General features: G+C 36.6%; 3 protein-coding genes and 1 long non-coding RNA gene across 4 annotated transcripts; 3 read left to right on the top strand and 1 right to left on the bottom strand.

Annotated features, from left to right (window-relative positions):
* Window positions 1–351: 351 nt before the first annotated feature.
* LOC141914793 (uncharacterized) lies at window positions 352–2,001 on the top strand. The gene has a single exon (XM_074806099.1). It carries the CDS (start codon window positions 352–354, stop codon window positions 1,930–1,932), a length of 1,581 nt encoding a protein of 526 aa, XP_074662200.1. The 3' UTR covers window positions 1,933–2,001.
* Window positions 2,002–3,843: 1,842 nt separating this feature from the next.
* LOC141899506 (kinesin-like protein KIF9) lies at window positions 3,844–9,226 on the top strand. Its single transcript, XM_074785870.1, has 20 exons — window positions 3,844–4,001; window positions 4,162–4,263; window positions 4,368–4,533; window positions 4,613–4,766; window positions 4,855–5,032; window positions 5,172–5,255; window positions 5,338–5,430; window positions 5,519–5,731; window positions 6,008–6,085; window positions 6,175–6,243; window positions 6,721–6,825; window positions 6,974–7,029; window positions 7,110–7,361; window positions 7,448–7,615; window positions 7,707–7,792; window positions 7,882–8,004; window positions 8,084–8,263; window positions 8,363–8,466; window positions 8,557–8,661; window positions 8,746–9,226. The coding sequence occupies exons 2-20, from the start codon at window positions 4,168–4,170 to the stop codon at window positions 8,854–8,856; spliced, it is 2,421 nt and encodes an 806-aa protein (XP_074641971.1). The 5' UTR covers window positions 3,844–4,001; window positions 4,162–4,167; the 3' UTR covers window positions 8,857–9,226.
* A 570-nt stretch (window positions 9,227–9,796) lies between these two features.
* Window positions 9,797–12,895, bottom strand: LOC141910613 (protein phosphatase 1 regulatory subunit 36-like). Its single transcript, XM_074801310.1, has 14 exons — window positions 12,737–12,895; window positions 12,345–12,409; window positions 12,163–12,255; window positions 11,941–12,074; window positions 11,781–11,844; window positions 11,380–11,478; window positions 11,164–11,304; window positions 11,033–11,075; window positions 10,723–10,949; window positions 10,606–10,635; window positions 10,439–10,519; window positions 10,289–10,354; window positions 10,069–10,208; window positions 9,797–9,944 (listed from the first exon to the last, which is right to left on the bottom strand). The coding sequence occupies exons 1-14, from the start codon at window positions 12,770–12,772 to the stop codon at window positions 9,874–9,876; spliced, it is 1,290 nt and encodes a 429-aa protein (XP_074657411.1). The 5' UTR covers window positions 12,773–12,895; the 3' UTR covers window positions 9,797–9,873.
* Window positions 12,896–14,562: 1,667 nt separating this feature from the next.
* LOC141915220 (uncharacterized) lies at window positions 14,563–21,660 on the top strand. Its single transcript, XR_012620926.1, has 9 exons — window positions 14,563–15,600; window positions 15,685–15,853; window positions 16,525–16,909; window positions 16,989–17,117; window positions 17,207–17,418; window positions 17,508–17,718; window positions 17,808–18,020; window positions 18,099–18,256; window positions 18,363–21,660. It is a non-coding gene; the product is annotated as an uncharacterized LOC141915220 (long non-coding RNA).
* The last annotated feature ends 260 nt before the right edge of the window (window positions 21,661–21,920 follow it).

Here is a 21,920-nt window from a genome sequence, read left to right as displayed (position 1 = left end):
ATTAAAAACATTCAAAATTTCTGAATAAAGAGTCTTTGACAAGATGAATCAATGAAAAATATGTATATTCCTTCGAGCGACGTTACTTTCAAGAATTCGTACATGAATTCTTTCTAGCAACGGGCACAAGAAACTAGGACTTTAACCGGCAAAACGTCCATGATTTATGTTGAATCATCATCAATACTTTTGCCGTTAGCTTTTGACCAGCCATTTACGTAAGTTTCAAATGATATTTACGAATATAGTTCAGCAGAGACCAGCATATGTGTAATAGAAGGTTTGCCTTTATTCCTGGATTTCACTTCAGACATTTTTAGTCTAAATCTTATGGTGCATGTTTCAGTTGGGATGAATGAGCCACAGGCAACCTATCTATCCTCGGGATCAGGAGGTTTTTCACACGGATCAGCCAAGAAAAAAATCCGATCTCTATCGAACAAGAAAGGAGGCAGGGAGGAACACCGCTTGAACTCGACGGACGCAGGCAGAACTAGACGACTTTATAAAAGCAATGATGAAGGCAATGGTACAATGGAGAACAATCCAAAAAACACAGACGGGTTCACAAATAAAAGCAGCAGCATGGGTAGAAAAAGGGCGGAAACTAGCGAATCCGAGATGCACTCGAGTCATAGTTGGCGTCATTCGCAAAACGTCCCCAATAGACATTCAACAATTCTACAAGGAAGCTACATTTACATTCCCGGGTACGAAGGCAAGGCAGTCTATGTTGATTCGAAACTATCCGGAAAACGAGTCGTCTCGACGTATAAACCACCGAATAAAGCGAACGCGATCAGTTATTTCGCGATCAAATTCGATCAACCGATCGAAAACAGCTACCAACCGGGTGACGAGATCAGCGGAAAGGTGATCTTAGACGTGCAGTTTCCGATCGCGGTTCGCGGAGTCGAATTCAAAATAACCGGCTTCGGGTCGGTGACCGTGAGCAAAGAAGGCTTCGTAAATCATCGGAAAAAAGAGTGCTACCTGACGAAAAAGAATCGAATACTCGGACACGGAGATAACCGAGCGACGATGATAAACCCCGGTCAGTACGTCAGCCGGTTTAAATATAAACTACCGTCGGATATTCCGGCGTCGATTCTCAGCGAAGACGTCGTCAAAACATCGATGTATAAACTAGACGTGTCGTACGTGGCGCAAGCGATAGTGTACGACGACACTGTCATCAAAGGTAATTCCATCGCGAAAGGTCGTAGCGGGTATATAGTCGTGGCGAAGCCGATCAAAGTAATTGCGAGCGCGTTCAAAGTTGTCAATCCGAAAGAGATCGATACGAACCCGCTACCGCTGTCTCATACCGAATACTTGAATAAAAAAAGCAAAAAAGATACGCCGGCAATTTTCCTCGAAGTAAGCAATAACGTTGTCCATGCCGGGAAGGAAATCCAAATCAGTATTGATTGCGATAAGGATTACGCGAAGAACGTGCAGGAAATCAACTTGGAACTCGTACAGACAGTTACCGTGCCGAATTCTGGATTTAAAAACTCAAAGGTAGTACACGAACTGCATCACGACGTAAAAAGACTAGAAATATCTAAGGAAATCGCGACGTGGAACATACTGTTCCTTACGCCGGTAACCTTAGTTCCTACTTACGCGGAACTACCGAACTTGATCAATATCGGCTACAACTTAAAAGTGAACATTTGTTTGCCGAATAAATGGATGATTATGCGAATGCCATTGGAAATCTACAGAACAGTCGGGTTGCTGAATGATACCAGTTCATCGGTTCCCGTATTCAGATCAGTTCGAAGATTTCCACGGTTAACAAACTCTCTCCATAAAGAAGGAATGGGAAATGGATCGGCGTACAAGAAAAACGATGTCAAAGTCGAAGTGACCTATGAAAATGAGCATGGCTGTAAAAAGGGTGGTGCGCTGTCTTGCATTTCATAAAACAATGTATTCTCGAGTTTGTATGTATTCATCTGACATTTTATGTATCCTATGATCTAGGATCCTATATACGTGTAATATGATAACTCCTTATGTATAATAAGATAACCAGTCACTGATATACAATATTACGCATTATTTTGCATTACCGATACCGGTAGATCAAGGCACTTTCTATTTTAAACTCACATGCAATGACTATATCTAAAAATGTTATCATCTATTAGATTAACATTTAGGAACTATTTGAAACCATTCCTAACTAAAATATTGACACAGCACCTATGAATACCTTTTATTTAAGTATGTAGGATCTCAATAAAGTATCTATACAATGTTACTTCAATTGAATACTTTGTACTAACGATTCTTTTGATAAAATAAACATTATCTTATCTGATCTGATCAGCCCATTGGCTGAGTGTATATAATGCAATATCTATAAATAAAACTGCAGTTAAAGGGTTCAATTTATTACTTGCCTTCTTTCTTCCGCTTTCGAACAAGAATCATCGGCCATCTTGTAGTATATTTATTTCTACAGCATAAGCCTGCAAACACGATGATCATTGTACCATTATTTTAGCACAAGCCAACATTAGAATTACTTCACTTTTTTCAATCATGAGGGATATGATTTTTCTTTGTTTGGGATTGCATTAGGAATGAATCCACTTTAGGAACAGCATCTGACTGCTGGAACGACCCAGTAGAATAACTTGCAGACCAAATGGAGGTGTACCTGACCTAATACTTTAATAGGCCTACCTAATATACACATAGCACCAGCGACATGACCAAAACTGCAGTCTTATGATGAATTGGCATGTGATTCAGATCATCTTGACTGCTGTGATACAGGCCTAAAATGCCCATGGTGAAAATTTAATTTTTACCTAGGTGACTGATTTGGTAGGCTTAATGAGAACCAGGCCCTCAGATAGCATAGAAAGTGAAATTGGGATACACTTCAAGATAGGCCCTATAGGCATATTCAAAGATACAAAACTGTAATAGGCCTAATAGTATTGATATGGTAGCCTAATCAATATGGAACTATGAGTTTTTACCATGTGCAAATTTTGACTCAGTTTTCTTATTTTCTCAATGAAATGTACAGGCATTTCAAGGGGGTCACAAGTTGAGGCCTCATTATAACGTCAAAAATAATTAGCCATTATATCATCGCACAACAGTAGATGTAGGGTACATCTTCGATAATGATTGCTGATAACTATGACTATCAATAATCCACTTTTGATCTGACAATCTATGTCCAGTGTGTATAGATTTACAAGTAACTCAAAATGTAGGAATTATATTCAATCATAATGAAAGTAAATCCCTTAAGACACGCTGCTACATCGCCATGGCCCATATATTGATAATTGCCGAAAGTGAAAGTTTGGTCTAGTAGTAGGCCTAGTAGACTAGGTCAGTTAAAAAGTGGTACCGCTCACTACGGCCTTCAGAACGAATTTCAATTAAAGAAGAGGTCACTATCAGCAGCATCCTAAATTGTAATGAGTGTGCGAGGTCATCTCATGTGTCTTGTGATGCGACACTTGTGACCAACAACCATCATCATCGACATCATCATCAACTTCCTCAACATCAAATTGAAAGGCATAACAGTAGAACAAGTCAAGAGAGTCCCCAGTTAAGCAGCTTACCTCTCTGTATATCTAACTCTTCATCTACTAGCTAATTCCTCAAGGGATATTACTCTAGTTTCCAGAGTTATCGATGGAGAAGAAGAAGAATTTCATGTCAAATAAAAAATTTTGTTAAAAAAATAAAATATTTTGACATTTCATTTACTTCCGGGTTTGGTTACAAGCAAAACACGGATTTGGAATTCATAAAGGAATTAAATGCAGTTCCGCATTTTATGGATAACCATCACTTGACAACAGCCCGTAAACAGAATTTACTTCCGGGTCGATTTGTTTCTAGTGAAGAAATGTATCGGTAAATTAAGATACACGAATTAACGGTGGAGTCAGAGAGGGATTAAGAGATCTAGTTTTATATCAGGCATCAAGACTTACAAGAAATTTGCTTAAAACGTATGTAGAATTGACAAATTCGATGAGAGACTAAGGAGGGTAAATAATTAAAAAGTCTTTTAACGGTTAGGCCTAACTAAAAATAACTGTAGCTTTTCCTTTTTTCTATATTTTTGAGCCAGTTTTTTTTTAAATGAAATCCTACGCGTTGTTCTTTTAGAAAATCATGAGTGCACGTACGAAGAAAGTGAAGGTCTGGGTGAGAACTCGACCGACTTCAAACTTTGCGCATGGAATGATCGACCTCCAAAAAGATGGAAAAGTGAGTATACGGATATCTGACATCCTCTAATTCTCTAGATTGTAGTCAAATGCAGTAGTCCTGTAGTTAGATTAGCTGACATTTTATTTAATCATTTTTGGCAGACGATCAACATCCATTGCAAACGAGATGCGAAGAAAGGTGTTGTGAACAATCAGATTCTGGATTGGTCGTTTAAGATGGACGGACTCCTTCACAATGCCAATCAGGAACAAGTTCAAGATACATGTGCTCGTGACATGGTTAGTGCCGCTTTAGACGGCTACAATGGTAGGGGCACAGTATATGATTTTAGCTTCTTTCTTTAATATAGAAAGCAAAAGGTATCTACAACTTAGTAATTTTGTAGGAACGTTAATGTGCTATGGTCAGACTGGGGCTGGTAAAACGTTTACTGTCACCGGAGCTACAGAAAACTATAAACATCGTGGAGTCATCCCGAGATCGTTGTCACAGATCTTCCGAGAAATTGATGACCGGCCGGAGAGTGCGATATCAGTCAGGTATATTTCGGATCTTATATAATCAGTAAATGTAAAATACTAACATAGCGGAAACTTACATAACCTGTATGATTTATATGTTTTGCAGAGTTTCATATTTGGAGATTTATAACGAGACAATGTTTGATTTGCTGTCCACGTTACCTGAAAGTAATAATCCAATATCGCCAATGGCAGTAGTAGAGGATCAGCACGGTGTATACGTGAAGGGGCTGTCCTGTCATCTTGCGCAAAATGAAGAAGATGCTCTGAATCTCTTATTCGAGGTACATATTATGTGTTCACTGTAGCATCCTCAAAGATTTATGTTAGGCTAGATGGAAATGAGATCAATTCCAACATTTCTTCTAAGATTAATGCCAAACGCTGTATAAATCAATATAAATTTTTCTTTCTTTCTTATAGGGTGAAATGAATAGAGCTATTGCCGAACATTCACTCAACAAAGTTTCATCGAGATCACACTGTATTTTTACGGTTTATATCGAGGTGTGTACCTGGTGCATACCGTATATATGGTGTTTTTGGTGATTGAAAATGTCTTACAATTCATGCATATTTCTTTTTTCAGAATCGTTCAAGAGTTCAATCAGATGCTAAATACACAATCTCTAAGATAAATTTTGTTGATTTGGCCGGATCTGAACGACTGAGCAAGACGAAGGTTTGTTTTTGATAGCTGCTAATTGCACATGACTAGATTTTACTTTTTGTTGAAGTATGCTCAAATAGAAACTTTTCCTGTCTTGTAGTCTGAAGGCAAAACACAACAAGAAGCAATGTACATTAATAAATCTCTGACGTTTCTCGAGCAAACGATTATTGCTCTTGCTGATAAACGCAGAGAGCACATTCCGTTCCGACAAACGAAGTTGACTCATTATCTCAAGGACTCCATCGGAGGCAATTGTCGTACAATACTGGTCGCTAATATATGGGGAGAAGCAGCGCAAATAGAAGAGACAGTAGGTGTTGAATTTCTCATAAAGCGGAACCTCGTTACAGCGAACTTCACGGAACCAGAAAATATATTTGTTATAACCGATAGTTTGTTACATCCAGTATGAAATACATTGAATTTCATATTAGTTAAATTGTTGTATCTGAGTTCGCTATAACGAGGTTCCACTGTATCAAACAATGTTGTTAAGGGTCAAAAGCTACCTATATAAATGACACGAAATAAAGACACTCACTAGTTCATAAACTCTGCAAGATAGGCCTATATCCTTGCATTCCAGATTTCGACATTAAGATTTGCAACAAGGATGATGTGTGTAGGAAGTGAACCAGCCGTCAATGAGAATATAGATCCAGTGGTGAGTATCTTAGTTTTCGAATTCAATATTATGTTACAACGGGATTTTGAATATTCTGTCACGGTCGTCTCTATCATATTCATTTGTAGATAATGGTAAAAAAGTTAGAAAAGGAAATATATGCACTGAAGCATGAACTAGCAATGCATGATACTCTGGTAAGTCAACTATCTATCTAAAAGTCATAAGTCCTAGAGTGCTAATGATTATCATCATTACTGATAATTTTGTCCTTTTTGAAATGATTTGGTTTCACGATAAGATGATATAAACATAAAAATAAATATCTGATTTCTACAGGCTCCCAACTCAAATAAGTTGTTAGTGGTAAGAGACACTGAAAATCAAATTATGTACACATTTCTTATTTCCAGACTAATGGCATGTTTCACAATAGATCGTATATTGTCTGAGCAACATGTTTTTTAGTGCTTTGTGTATTTAGTATTCTGGTTTTGTCCACTTTGTAATTGGTTTACATTGGTGAAGTACAGTTTTTATGAAAGCACTATAGTACATGTACATGTATTGATGCTTTAGCTTAATGTTTGTGGCTTCTTCCACCATTAGTATTCGTTGATTTTGTCTATTGATGATAAAACACTTATCAAATAACTGACGATTTTTCATTGCAGAATAATCGTAGTCAAGTTACATATGAAGCGTTATCTGAACAGCAGAAATATGACATCCAACAGCAGGTGCAGAGATATTTAGAGGGAACACTTGAAGAGATTGATGTGAGTTTTGAGTTATTCATTCGTGCAAATGTTTGAATAATCTGCTGTTATGTATAAGAATATTGTTTTCACACTGTGAACCAAGATAATAAGATGTATTCCCTTAACGTTATATGCTTGTTTGCTAGAGGTTTATCTTTTCCTTCAGATTGTTAATATACGTCAGATACATGGAGTGTTTGAATGTTTCAAAGAATATTATAAGTAAGTGTTCTCCTCGTTTAACATAGGGTTTGAACCAATTGTGAATATCTTACTGATGTATGGAATTTCTTCTCTTTCAGTTCTATTGAGAGAGAAGTTGAAGAGAGAGTACGTGAGAAGTATGCTGGCATGTTGGAGCAAGCGAGAGCACAGGCGATAAGTGCTGGCTCCCAGAAAGCTGAAACTCTTGGCGATGAAATACAATTTGTTGGTGAACCTGATAGACAGAGCTTTGGAGTCGGTGTTGCTCCTAGAGGTGCGAAAGCTGAACCTACTTCCGTCATTAATGCCAAGAAACGTGAAATGAAGCGAAAGTCAAAAGAAAGAAATAGGTATTTAGCATGGTTATTTTGACGAATTGTAAGATTGTGACACTTTCTTCACTCCATAATGTATTTCACACTTTTAAATGTTTCAGTCCACTAGGAACAAAAGGTCCGAGCAGTCCGCCTGCAAGTCAAAAAGGAGAAGGTGCTCCAACCCCACACACTCCATCTGCTGGAGGCGAAAAAGAACTGCATATGGAAGCCACAACTCCAGCTAGTTCAATGGGTGAGAGAACAGTAATACAACCTCCGAGACCAAGGTAATCTATAATTCAATATATACCAACTGATGAAATGGAAGACAATGTTTGGATGATAGTTTGCATGATATTTTCTGTCTCCTCTTTATAGCACTCCTCCAAATCGAACTGCGGCATTTGAAGAGTTTAGACAAGAACGAGGCAGTGAGATTTATAGAATTCTTACTGAAAATAAAGGTTAGTTTTCATGTCTAAATGAATATTTGATTGCAGCATGCTTCATGATGTCTCGTTAGTATATTCTACTGTAATTGTTCAACTTTTAGATATTTTTGCTACAAAGAAAAAATCATACTCTCAACTGGCAAGACAGATAAATAACACAAAAGTGGAAATTGACAACAGTAAAATGCGTCTTGAAGCCTTGAAACAAGAACGCGAAGCTAATGGTAGGTTCCGCTAGATTCAGGTTTTCAATCAGTAGCATCAGTAGTTGTTATATGTGTTCTCGTTTACCGTTGTGTTTAGGAATACTTCTAAACGATGATGGAGAAATAATCATTACTGAAGAGGAATTCTTGGAGATTAAAAAACTGAAAGAATTGAAACATCAGTACAAGTCAGACTATGCTGAACTAAAAGACCTTAAAACTGAAGTGCAGTACTGTCAGAAATTGGTTGATCAATGCAGACAGAAACTGATACAAGGTATAGAAAAGATAACTACCATATGCGCATTATATCCAATTGAAGTACATTTGTCAGTTAGGGAGCTCGAGAATGAAAGTCTAATTTGTTTTATTTCAGAATTTGATAATTGGTACTCTGAGAGTTTCTTAGATAACCCTGATATTCAGACGAGCGCAGAGCATGGGTTCGGTACCCGTTCTGGAATACTACCCCAAACAATGGTAAGGTAACGTGTAGTTTGTCAGCAGCGACAACTTTAGACTAGCTTTTGTAGAGGGGCCATAAAAGTCTTTAATGAATTGTAATTATAGATGGAAGATGATGGGGAGAAATTTGACCGTTTACAAATGGAATTAATGATGGAGAACCCGGATTCAGTGCCCTATTATAATGCTAAAATGAGAACACAGCGAAGAGTAAGTCAATAATATCTTCCTTTAATGACAATAACAGTCTTGAATGTGTTTGATGGGTTCTTATTTTTCCTTCTATCTTTTTAGAAAACCTATGAAACAGCTATGTCTCAACCGCAGTCTGGTATGCGTCGTAAGCCAGGTACACCAATTATATCCGTTCGAGATAAACCTCCTACCATGTTGCAAGTACAATAGAACATTCTCTTCTTAAACTTTGGACTCATGATATTTTGATCAATTGTGGATATGGGCACTTTATGTATTTGAGGTTAGGGGTGTATTGGAAGTAGATCGTAACAAATATATCAACATATCAAAAACTGTAAATACACAGCCTTAACCTATATAACCTAAATATTAAATCATTATATATGTTATTAACTGCTGTGATTATGAAGCATTAGTGATTTCGATATGAATATTTCCATCTATGTTAGAACCGGAAAATGCTTCCTCTTAAATTTGATTTTAAATGTCCATGTCTGTGAATTGAGCTTGGATCAATAATAATACTTCCGTCCATATTTGTATTCTATTTATTTTCAAAGTTTTATCAATATTATGTGTATACATTAAGTGAAGATTTGTTACTGATGAAGTCTAAAATTAAATATTGTTATCAAATTAAATCACGTTTTGTTTGTTTTTGTGTTAGATAATCTTTTATCAATTATGTATAGTCCTACATGTTTATCAAAAACATCAGAATATCTGTATTATGACACCAGGATCAACTGCAAAAAGGTCACATGCTTTTTCTACGTGACTAAACCATATTGGTGGTCGAAAACGCAGTAGATGAACGCAGAAAAGACATGACTGACGCTCAAAGTCTATAAATCCTCTAATTATCATCTGTTGTGTATGAACAGTCCTCAACACTGGTTGAACTATGATGTCACCTGCAAGACGACCGTTAAACGATTAAAGACAAATCCTACATCAAAGAGAAAAAACTTTTTCTTCAAAAATTATCATGATGATGATGATGGAACCAACTAATTAATAAACGATATGCATAACATGTTTAAAAACAAACGATACAGATTTATTTTACACAATAGAAATAGTTTGAATATAGATTATAGGGAAAATATCACAACAGGAGATTCTTCATAATCAATACAAATCAAACATCATAATTGGACGGTGTATAATTAATCACATATAAATCTATTTATTTATGTTTAAAAGAATTTTTCGACATTATTTTCAATCATCCTCTTCATCGCTGAGACAAGCTTCGGTTGTCGTGTGAGTAACGGCAGTTCCAGCTCTGAGATCTACAATAAAAAGATTCGAAATTGTTAAAGGTCTGCATAGGATTTAACAGTGCTGATGATTGACAGTGCGTAGTATGGGATTGTTGTTGCCATTACAATATTATGAATGATCCATAGAATTTACCTGCTTTAAGTTGTGAATCCATACTTGACCCACGTCTGTCAGTTCCCTGTCCTTCTTCATCTTCACCATCTTCCATATCCGCTCCTAATGGGGCAAGTTGCTGGTTAAATTGACTAATTGGTTCACCAATAATTCCAGCTCTAAAAGTACAGTATACAGAAATGTCTTAACAGTATATATGAAGCACATATTAAAACTGCAGGTTGAAAGCTTTACTGACTTGAATTCATGTCTATTTATTGGGACTCTGATGTCATCAATATGATCTCCATCATCCTGTACTGTTCTGAAATAATAGATAGACAAAATGCAATTCTCAACTTGTAGAAAAGCCATTCAAAATTGATACAGAAACCCGAAATCTACTGACATGTCAGATCTCTTTTGAAACAACCACGAAGCTTCCTCTTTTGGAGATGGCAGTATTGATACAAGTGCTGGGGATCTTTGACTGAAAGTAGGAAGGATGTCAGATTATGAGTATGTTTCTTGAGACGAGGGCAATAAACTGACCACCAAGAATGATTATGAACTTACTGTATGATACTTTTGATAGCTGGACGTTTACTAGAAAAATCAAAGAACCTATGCTCAGTACTTCTCCATTCATCATACATTGCATTCAAAGATTAATAAATTCTAATGCAAACTTACGGATGTAATCGTCTGTATTCAGCAGGGGTATTTTTATTATTCTGCTGCGCAGCAGTTTTCTTCTCCAAATGCTTTCTTTCATCGGCCGATTCGGGAGCATTTTTCACACGTAGAGCCGGATTAAATGTGTCTGAACGCAACATTCGCCCAACTTCTTTTCTAATACTATCAAATTCTTTTCGTCTGAACGTAATCCACACAACATAGGAAATGAATTCGTACAAAGTCTGAAATAAACAAGGCATTTAATGACATTATGAATATTTTCCAAATCCAATTCAGTATAAAATCTAATGAACCTAAATTATACCTCATACAAATCTCGATCAGTATATGTAGCAGAAACCCGTGATCTGAAATAACAATTAAAAATTCTTTTTGTAAAAGTTTTATAACAAGGGTTTAGAAATCATGCACGAAGGTTTTAAATACACTACTTACAAACCACATGCCATGTGGTGATATGGTTCCAGGCCTAATCCTAGTATAAGAATACAGTAAGCCTTCCCCAGCTGTTTCTGAGCGACTTCCAGTTTGTTGCAAATTTCTTCATAGACCTTCAGTTCAGCTGCACTAGGTTCTCTAGCAAAAATAAATAAGTTCCCAAATTGTTGATCCTAAGATTTTTCTGCTGTAAAACATTGAGCTCTAACTTACATATTCATAGGGTTGGGTTTGTTATCCTGCGCGATTTTTTCAAAATAACATTGATAATAACTGAGCATGTAGACGAGGAACTCATCAAATTGAACCGTACTGAAAAATAGAAAACACAGAATTACTAGGTGAACTTAGGTTTTCGTAGCTAGTCAACTAGTGGTCGGAAATATAGACCAAACGCACTATAGTTCAGTTGTAATGCATTTCACAGTGTCGGCCATCTTAGAAATAGGTCCCAAGTATATGTAACCATGCTCAATGCCGTAGTCAATCATTTCTGGACTGACATTTTGTTTCACTTAGTTTGACTATAGTCAACTAACTAACTCCAATAACCGAAGTTCACCTGTAGCTACTAAAACCACTGAAATCATAGTAAATCCCGCATTTGAACTTACTCATAAAGATCATCAAAAACTGGTGAGACTGACTGTAGATCAACGAGCATATCATAAGCAACATCTAAAATATGCAAGGAAAGATAATCAATAAGAGCCATCTAATAGACGTTAATTACTTTATCAAGGTCTATTCAACTGATTAACTATTATCAGTCACCTTTCACTTTCTGTAAAGAAACAACTGTTTCTTCCTCTCCTGGTTTTGGTTTTCCTCGATTTGCAGATCGATGCAAACCGGCTCTGGCACCCCGCAAACCTATCCCCGTTCGACCAGCTAGATTTGGAGTTACTCTGGAAGCAGATTGTTGAGAAAATTTCAATTTTGAAAATGCAAAGGTGAATCTATGAAATATCAAATATCAGTCTTGATCCTAACTACCTTTCTGTCATTTTCAATCCAAACTCCTGCAGAAAGTGTGTTCCTCCTTTTGCTCTTTTCTTCTTTTCTTGTTTATCTGCACCAGGATTGTTACTTTAAAAAAAAAAGCAAATACTTTATAGCTGCGATGTCATCATCTATGATTTCCATAGACACTTCCCATATTGAGGCCTATGACTTACCTTACATACTCTAGTGTATTCGATTCTTCTTTCCATATCCATCGTCCATTTTGTGGAATCGAAGGCTAATAGAAGATGCGCAAAAAATAAATTCCGTTTATGATAGGCCTCAACTTACTCAACTTGCTTTACTATTTAGGCCTATGTAACTTTCACCTGTCTCTACTTTATCGTTTTTTACTCGAAAGTTTTTTTTATTGTAAAATTTAAGAGTTCAATTAAAGTAAAAGTTCTAAAAATGTTGTTCTACTAACGTGTCCGTTAACTAGGCCTACTAAAATTTTAAAACTTTAAATTAAAGTTCGCATTCATTCATTTTCAGTTTCTTGCACACGCCCTTTTTTATTAGCTAAAAATCGAAACTTTAAAATTGACCCCTAGTCATTACTCACGCAGTCGATTATTTGTTCAGCTTCTTGTTTTGGCATCTTTAATCTGATAGGGCCGGCCAGGTACTTATTCCATATTCCAAAGTATTGTAATAAAATATTGTCAATTCTAGCGTTCTTAGCAACACTTGTCAACCATCTTGGTAACCGCTATAACGTGGACGCTGGAATTTTACAAAACTCGGCGACGAATCTTAGGGGCAGCACTATACGGTCACTTAGCGGATCGGATTATCTGTGTAGTTGATTTCAAGACTTAACCATGCAGATGCACCATCGTGTGGTCCGACCATCCACTTAAGTGGAACCATCATGCATGTCCACCTCTGCAAACAAATCCCTCGGTTTCCACCAAATGCATCATAAAACCGGAAAAATTGAGCGTACACACTCAGTGTAGACACACACAGTGACACCCTCCTCTATTCAACATCAGGACTTCTTAGAATAAAGATCAATATTATTACTGGATTCGAACCCGGGACACCCCCGTACATTCTCTAAGAATAAAGATCAATAATTACTGGATAATTCACAAATGCGTCGCATCCATGAATGCGACCTACTATACTTACTTGTTTTCAGAGTTGTTGATAGCATTCATACGCGCTATTGAATACGTCACCGGCTAACCACGGTGTACACCACAAGCATAGGCCATTCACCTCAGCTTACTCACACTGTGAACATGCTACTGTGGATTCTCCTTCTGGCGATCTTCGCTGCGCTCCCGCTCCTGCTCCTGTTCCTGCTTCCTGAGGAACGACGTCTTTATGTTTTATGTGTTACTGTTCGTCTCCGTATTGTCCTGTACTGTTCTGTGTTAATTAATCCGTTCTATTTTTCAGCATTTAATCCGTTCTATATTTCAGGGCCGATTTCTCTCTCGATTTTTGATATTTTATGGAATAAAACTAATATCCGAAAGCGTTGGCTCTCCTTCGCCGGTCACGTGTCAAGAACGGCAGGTAAGAGTCGGCCAGGAAATGATGTCCCTACGTGCCCTCATACAGGGAACGCAAACTAGGACGACAATGCCTCGCATCATTATCCGCCTACAGTCTGTACTGAGTGACGTCAATGACCGTCGAATCTATCGGATTGCTAGGGGTAAAAGATTGAGTGGTGTGATACTGGTCACCCTTCCGGCAGGACTGTAGTTGTGTTCCGGCAACTAGTTAACCCTAGTTCTGGCCATTTGTCGCCTTGGTTTTCCGGCAGAACTTCTCTCCTGAGTTGTTCTCCGGCAACTAGTTAACTCTAGTTCTGGCCATTGTTGACCTTTGGTTTTCCGGCAGAACTTCTCTCCTGAGTTGTTCTCCGGCAACTAGTGTGACTCTAGTTCTGGCCATTGGTCGCTTTGGTTTTCCGGCAGAACTTCTCTCCTGAGTTGTTCTCCGGCAACTAGTTAACTCTAGTTCTGGCCATTGTTGACCTTTGGTTTTCTGGCAGCACTTCTATTTGTTCTCGATCGGCAACTAGTAAACTCTAGTTCGACTCAGTTAGCGCTACTCTCTTTTGTCTTTAGCGATCTGGCAGATTCATCAGTTATTGATGCCGCCCGGCACATCCTGTAGGTAGGTGATGAATGTGAGGTGTTGGAGCCCTGGTTTGCGTTCCCCGCGCGAAGGCACGTAGGGACGAGTGTTTCCTGGCTGACTCGACAGTTGTCGTTCTCGGCACGTGACCTGCGAAGGAGAGCTGAAAAGCTTTCGGTCATTTGTTTTGTTCCGTACCAGGTTTTCATCTCCGTTTTCTCTTTTCTCTCATTTCAGGTTACCCATAAGAAGGCGATGACGAAGATGCCAGGAAGACGACGAAGAAGAGATTCAACCGCCACTGGGATCTGACGACAGCCCGTGAAGACATCACATAAAGCTAAGTTGATTTATTATTCTTTGGTTATCATCCGTGGCCTGACGGATAGCTGCTAGGGAGATTGGGGGTGCCAGTGAAGTTCGGCATCTCCATCCAATATCTAACAGCAAATGACGTCATTGGTTCCAAAATTTCCAATTGTGTACTTCGATTTTTGCGACAAATTCTGTAAATTTGATCGCCGATCACACAACTATATCTGTACTTCGATTTCCGAATTCAAAATCGAACCGTTTCACTCTCAGCAGGTGTAATGGGTTTGTAGTAACTGTCTACACCAAACACTGGAGTGTTCTCCTAAGGCCTCCCCCTGAGTCCTCTCTCCTTAAACCCCCAATAATCATCATACCTCTGTCGTCTCTGATTTTTCTATTTCCAGGTCCGCTCCAACTCCGTCAACCCGACGTCGAGGCATCGCCGAATTTCCAATTATGTACTTCGATTTTGAAAGAAGATTCTGTAAACTCGACCGCTGATCTCACAACTATATCTGTACTTCGATTTCCGATTTGAAAAAATTAGACAAAATTCTCTTTTACCTTGTAAACTTTCGGACTACATGAAAAAAAGACCAAAGAATTGTATAAATTAGACGAATTATTCAACCTTGTAAACTTTCGGACTATTTAAAAAAAGACCAAATATTGTAAAATTATCGAAAAGAAAAATTATGTTAGATTGACCGCCGATCACACAACTATATCTGTACTTCGATTTCCGATTTAAAAACTTAGACAAAATTCTCTTTTACCTTGTAAACTTTCGGACTACATGAAAAAAAGACCAAAGAATTGTATAAATTAGTCAAATTATTCAACCTTGTAAACTTTCGGACTAATTTACATGAAGAAGACCAAATATTGTAAAATTATCTTCAACCTTGTGATATAGTTATTGCCAAAATCTCGACAGGGCCGATTCAAATCAAACTCAAACAACCACCCAACTTAGGAGATCCTCGCCGATAATGAACCCAGCAATCGTAAAAGGTAACTTGATATACATGAAATTATTACGATCAATTCTGGATGAAATATTTGTATTTACAGGATATCTTTGTTTTCTCATTTCAGCTACCATCAATCCTATATGAAACTGCTGCGCTTGAGATCAACAACTCGTTTAAAATCTGCCGATTGGAGAACAGCGTAAAGAAGCACAGAAAAGGCCAATTTGAATCCAATTCAACAACCGACCTACTTACGAGATCCTCACCGATAATGAACCCAGCAATCATAGAAGGTAACTTGATATACATGAAATTATCTTATATAATCTTATATAATGATACTGAATTGTTGTACCGACTGCTCCGTCGTTACTGGATGTATCGCCCTGAAAATTTGCCCGGTGGTAGATCTAGTCTTTTATCGCTTGGTTTCCATGGAAAATGTATTTTTGAATTTATGTGGTGGGCCATTTACCAAATTTTTGTAGTCTCTCCTACTGTTCACAGGGGGCGCATGGGTCTGCTGGCATAGCCACTGACTGATATAGCCACTGTTGTCACAGCTGATACAGTACAAGTTACTGCTGAGCCGGGTCATGAAACAGTTTTTCAAATGTAACAGATGATAGTAAATGAAAAAGCAATGAACCCGCTTACTTTAACCTATGAGGCACTGCTGCCTCCCAGGGGCAGAAGAAATTTTCAGTATGTGATTAAGGGCCCCAGCATCCTCGGGCACAGGTCAAGTCGGTCCCGAGATTCCGCGTGTTCTCTATGGGCACGGGTGATCACACCACATGATAGGCCACTTTAAAATGCTCATACTCAATTCACTTGCAATGAATGATAAGTTGGAAAGTTCTACGTTTAAAAATCACCCGGTTTCCACGGGCTTTCTACTAGTTTCGATTAATTCTGAATGAAATATTTGTATTTACAGGATATCTTTGTTCTCTCATTACAGCTTAATCCTATCTATATGAAACTGCCGCGTTTGAGATCAACAACTTGTTGAAAATCTGCCGATAAGAAAACAGTGCAAATAAGAGGCATTTAATTATCAAAATCTACGCTCCGGTCCACATTACTGATCTGATATATATCCGGCATCTTTACCTACCGTCATTAGTCTGAAACAGTGAGGAACTAATGCTACTGCTACAACCAATTATTGGGGGTTGGAACTAATGTCCAATAATACACTAAAAGACAACCAAGGAGAAAAGCTGCAGACTCAGTTGAGACTGAAATGATCTGACGACAGCCCCCAAAAACACCATAGCATTGCATTCACCTACCAATGACAAGGAGACGATCTGAGCCGATACTGAACATAGCAATCGTTAAAGGTAACTTGATTTACATTGAAATTATTATGATCAATGCTATATTAAGAATTGTGTGAATATTTTCTATTAATCATTTTAGCTAAATCACATCTAAAAGGAAATGTTCAGCCTAAGATTAACTAGTCGAAATCTACTGATCAGAACCGCCAACACAACTGGAATTGAACTCATCAATTCTAGCCGTTAATGAACTCGGCAATCTTGAAAGGTAGGTTGATTTACATGGAAATTATTATGGTCAATGCTATATAAAGAGTTGTGTGAATACAGGATATTTTCTTTTTTTACTCGTTTCAGCTAAAAAATCACATCTATAAAAAAAAGCTCAGCCTGAGATTAACTAGTCAAAAATGTATGATTAGAATAGCGAACAGACGATTCCAACTTGAATTGAAATCATCAACTACCACAGAAGTCCAACTTGAATTGAAATCATAAACTACCACAACAAATTTAACTCATGAACCAACTTAGACAATCCTAGCCGATACTAAACTCAGCATTGAAAGGTAGGCTGATTGACATTGAAAGTATTATGGTCAATGCTATATAAAGAGTTGTGTGAATACAGGATATTTTCTTTTTTTACTCGTTTCAGCTAAAAATCACATCTATAAAAAAAGCTCAGCCTAAGATTAACTAGTCAAAAATGTTTTGAGTAGAACAGCGAACAGACGATTCCAACTTGAATTGAAATCATCAACTACCACAGAAGTCCAACTTGAAATGAAATCATCAACTACCACAACAAATTTAACTCATGAACCAACTTAAACAATGCTAGCCGATACTAAACTCAGCGTTGAAAGGTAGGCTGATTGACATTGAAAGTATTATGGTCAATGCTATATAAAGAGTTGTGTGAATACAGGATATTTTCTTTTTTTACTCGTTTCAGCTAAAAAATCACATCTATAAAAAAAAGCTCAGCCTAAGATTAACTAATCAAAAATGTTTTGAGTAGAATAGCGAACAGACGATTCCAACTTGAATTGAAATCATCAACTACCACAGAAGTCCAACTTGAATTGAAATCATAAACTACCACAACAAATTTAACTCATGAACCAACTTAGACAATCCTAGCCGATACTAAACTCAGCATTGAAAGGTAGGTTGATTGACATTGAAAGTATTATGATTAATAAAGAATCGTGTGATTACCGGATATTTTTTTCACTCGTTTCAGCCAAAAAATCACATCTATTAGAAGAAAGCTCATACGAAGATCAACTAACCAACTAGAATCTACCGATTAGAACAGTCAACAGAACGAGTCCAACTCGAATTGAACTCATACAACAACTGAGAACTCCTAGCCGATACTAAACCCAGTTATCTTGAAAGGTAAGTTGATTTACATGGAAATTTATTATAATTAATGCTATATGAAGATTTGTGTATTTTGTAAGATATTGTATGATAATTGGATATCTTCTTTTACTCATTTTAGCCATAAAATCACATCTATAAGAAATAGCTCATACTAAGATCAACTAACCATCTAGAATCGAATGATTAAAGCAGCCAACAGAAGATTCCGAGAGTGAAAATAATTTAATGATTTGCATAGCCTAAATGTTCAAAAGGGAGAGCGTAGTCAGTTAAACAGTTGCAACTTTTAAACGCAATAAAGGAAGTTGGTACGTAATTACTTTGGACTCCTAAACTCACCCAGCAAGTTAATGGGTTTTGAATAAAGATGTTTTGAAAATGATTCCTTGGCCAAAAAGTGAAGGGCCGGGCCTTCAGTACAAACTGGCTACGCCCCCCGAATATCATCACGTATAGTTAAGGAAACCATATAATATTAGGCAGTGTTCTGTGTACAAATAATAAGTTGATATATCAAAGCGTTGATTTATTTTTTGATGCCATAATTTTAAGGCCCGTTAAAGCGATTTGACTAATGAGTAGAATATCTTGATTTTCACATACAGTTTAGAATTGTGCTTCCATGTAGGGGATCCTAGCTAGTTATATGAAACTTATATCGTAGTACATTGTATCCACAGAGGTATGAGAGGTAATACTAGGAATAATGTAATATAAAGGAATAAATAATAATGGCCAGCAATAATTTTGATCGTTTTAATTTTGTTTATAGCTGTTTTAACTTCTTTCATCATTATTCATATCATTAGGTTGAGTGGCTTTCATACTAATGATCACTTAACTTCAAATCGGGGTGTTCAATAAGGAAACTATTATTTAGGTGCAGCAGTGAATTTTAGCACTTTTTTTAGTGAGCCCATAATCTCACCGGTAAAAAATTCCTGATGTAGATAGTAATAAATAGTACAAAATACAGAGAACATAATTTAAAAAAATAAACAAAACTACATAACAAAATAAATAATATAAAAAAAACAAATAAAACTATAAGTAATAAAAAAAAAATAAACAAAACCAACAAACAATAAGTTAATATAGGGCTCCGTCATCAGGAATTTTTTCCTATCAACTTAATCTAATTATCAAAGGTTCTTCTTTCATAGAACAACCTTCTCCGTGTTTCCCAACCTCTTGAGATCTTTTCTGTTGTTGTTTTAAGTGTTCTATCGGATCAGTTAGTAATAAACAAAACAAATAACCATAAACCTTAACTAAATCAAACACACTAAAAGATAACTGATTCGATAGAATGCTTCGAATAGCTGATGAAAGATCACGCGTCCTTTTACCTATATATCACACCCTATCACTGCTGTAACTGTTAATTGTTTTAGGGATGATATCTGGGAGATACATTTTACTCTTTTTTAGAAAGAATGTTAAACAGCTATAAACATGATTAGTTATCAATCGTAAAATTATTGTCATGTTTTCCCTGAAATAACATTGAATTAAATGAGTGAACTGATAATGTTTGAAAATCTTTAGTTAAGACAAGGTGCCGTGAAAATTCTAGTTGTCTAGTAAAAATGATGTTAATGAAAATGAAATTTAGAACCTTAAGTTAATACTAAGCTTTCCAGGATGACTTAGTAGAATTTGTCTCTTTTATGTTGAGCTGTTTTTAAAGTGCAGTTCATTTGTTTACTAGGAACTTACAAGATAATTCCTCGATTAAATACCTGTCATTTAGCAAGGTGTAATTTTGTTATGAGGATAAAACGACACATACGTGTTCATTATTCATCTTAAAACTTTTCGATTGGTCAGTTCAGTTTATAGCAACCATCAAACTGATGTCCTATCAAATAAAGTGGAGCAGTAGTTTTTATATATGAGGATATATGAACAGTGTTGATTAGTAATTTGTCCTGTTTTGATTGTCAGTTTTACAATGGCTATATATAGTATATTTATTTTTCATACCTCATGCATGCAATGTTGGACAGGTTTTATGTGCGCTATATGGTTATAGAGGATCCAGTGCTAGCCAGCTGGCAGTGCTTAGAATTAAGGCACTAGACCATTTCAAATATCGAAAAAAGTTGTTGATAATTGTAGATACTTTAGCAATCAGTTATTTGTAATTTACCTAGCTATATTCATATGGATAGTTGAACAATATCTATATCATGATACTCAATATATCATAATTAAAAAACCTTCAAAATACTTTTCATTAAACGAAACAATGTGGAGAAAATAACGTTGATAATGTTTGAAAATCTCAGGCAAAGTTGGCAAAACTCTAGTTATCTTGTAAAATAATGTTATCTGCTTTCCACAGTGAATCTGTTGGTTTTATCTATGGTTTTAATGCTTTTATGTTTTTCGAATACAGTTCACCCATTTGTTAATGAAGAACTTACATGATAATTCCTTGAATACAAAGCAAAGTTTGCAAAATTTCAGTTTTCTTGTAAAAATAATGTTAATGAAATGAAATTAGAGATTGATTGATTTGAGAGTGTATTTGTTGTTTAATGTCCAGTTTTAATCTTTATATGCTGGAGATATGTTATGCAGTTTTTTGTACAAACAGAATATCTTAAATCTCTCTTACATTGTCATTTGAATAGTTGATATATGATTGAATGCTTCATATTTCATGAAATAACCAAGTGTCACTTATGCCCGGTGACTTCATGAATTGTCAAATTAATAGTCTTAAACATTCAGACTAGTCCCAATTGTCGGTGTTTTATGGATCAAAGTTTACAATTCTTTGTGTAATTTTGTTATTTTCCTTTTGATTCAAATTTTATGAATCAGTTGCAGTGGAAATGTTTTTGGTGAATAAGACCTTGAAATACCTTGCATGATGTAGTAGCATATGTGATATTAAAAGCTAGTAATCTTATATTTTGGATAACCTAAGTCATTAAAAGGCTAATTAATGATGATATCTTGTTTTTCCTGATCGGCCGGGTCATTTCATAAATCATTGAAATTTGTAATCAGTTCATTTCTATCTGCCGGGTCTGTTATGGTTAGCTTGATCATGATTTAAAAAAAAAACTCAGGTAAGGCCTAAGGTAGATCAGCGGCCGGCCGGGTCAACTTTTAAGAGTAAAAATGTAAATCAGATTGATTACTGAAAATCTTACGCTTTCCAGAGTATTTGGCCAGGTTTATCTCTGGTTTTAGTGTGGGGAGCCATGGACTCTCAGTTTAGAGTACATGGTTGGGCCATAGACTTTTGTTTTAGAGTCTATGGTTGGACCATGGATGTATAAACTCAAGGTTATAGTTTATACCTCCATGATTGGATTGTTTTTGAAATCAGTCCACGTGTTTGAGGAACTTAAGTTATAGTTCCTCGAGCACAAACCTGGCATTTTGTATAATTGTTGTATGAGAGTGAATATAATTGTTTGAAACACTTTTTGTTTAGTTTATTAGCTACTCTGAACTTGATTAGTTCACCAGTCAGTTTTGATGCTATGTTCTGCCGATTCTTAAGATTGACTATGCTCGGATTTTGCATAAACTTACACGAACTGACTCTGGCAGTAGACTCTCTTTGGTTGCCAGAGACGATTCACGTTGAAAAATCTGCTAATGTTGAGCATAGCGCAATATCAGCACAGGACGGTGTACTGGGCAGCACGTCGAT

The sequence above is a fragment of the Tubulanus polymorphus genome, chromosome 1 (assembly GCF_964204645.1).
Source record: "Tubulanus polymorphus chromosome 1, tnTubPoly1.2, whole genome shotgun sequence".
Classification (NCBI taxonomy): Eukaryota; Metazoa; Nemertea; class Palaeonemertea; order Tubulaniformes; family Tubulanidae; genus Tubulanus; species Tubulanus polymorphus.
The sequence above is the reverse complement of the archived record's forward strand: the minus strand, read 5'-3'. Positions and strand labels throughout refer to the sequence as shown.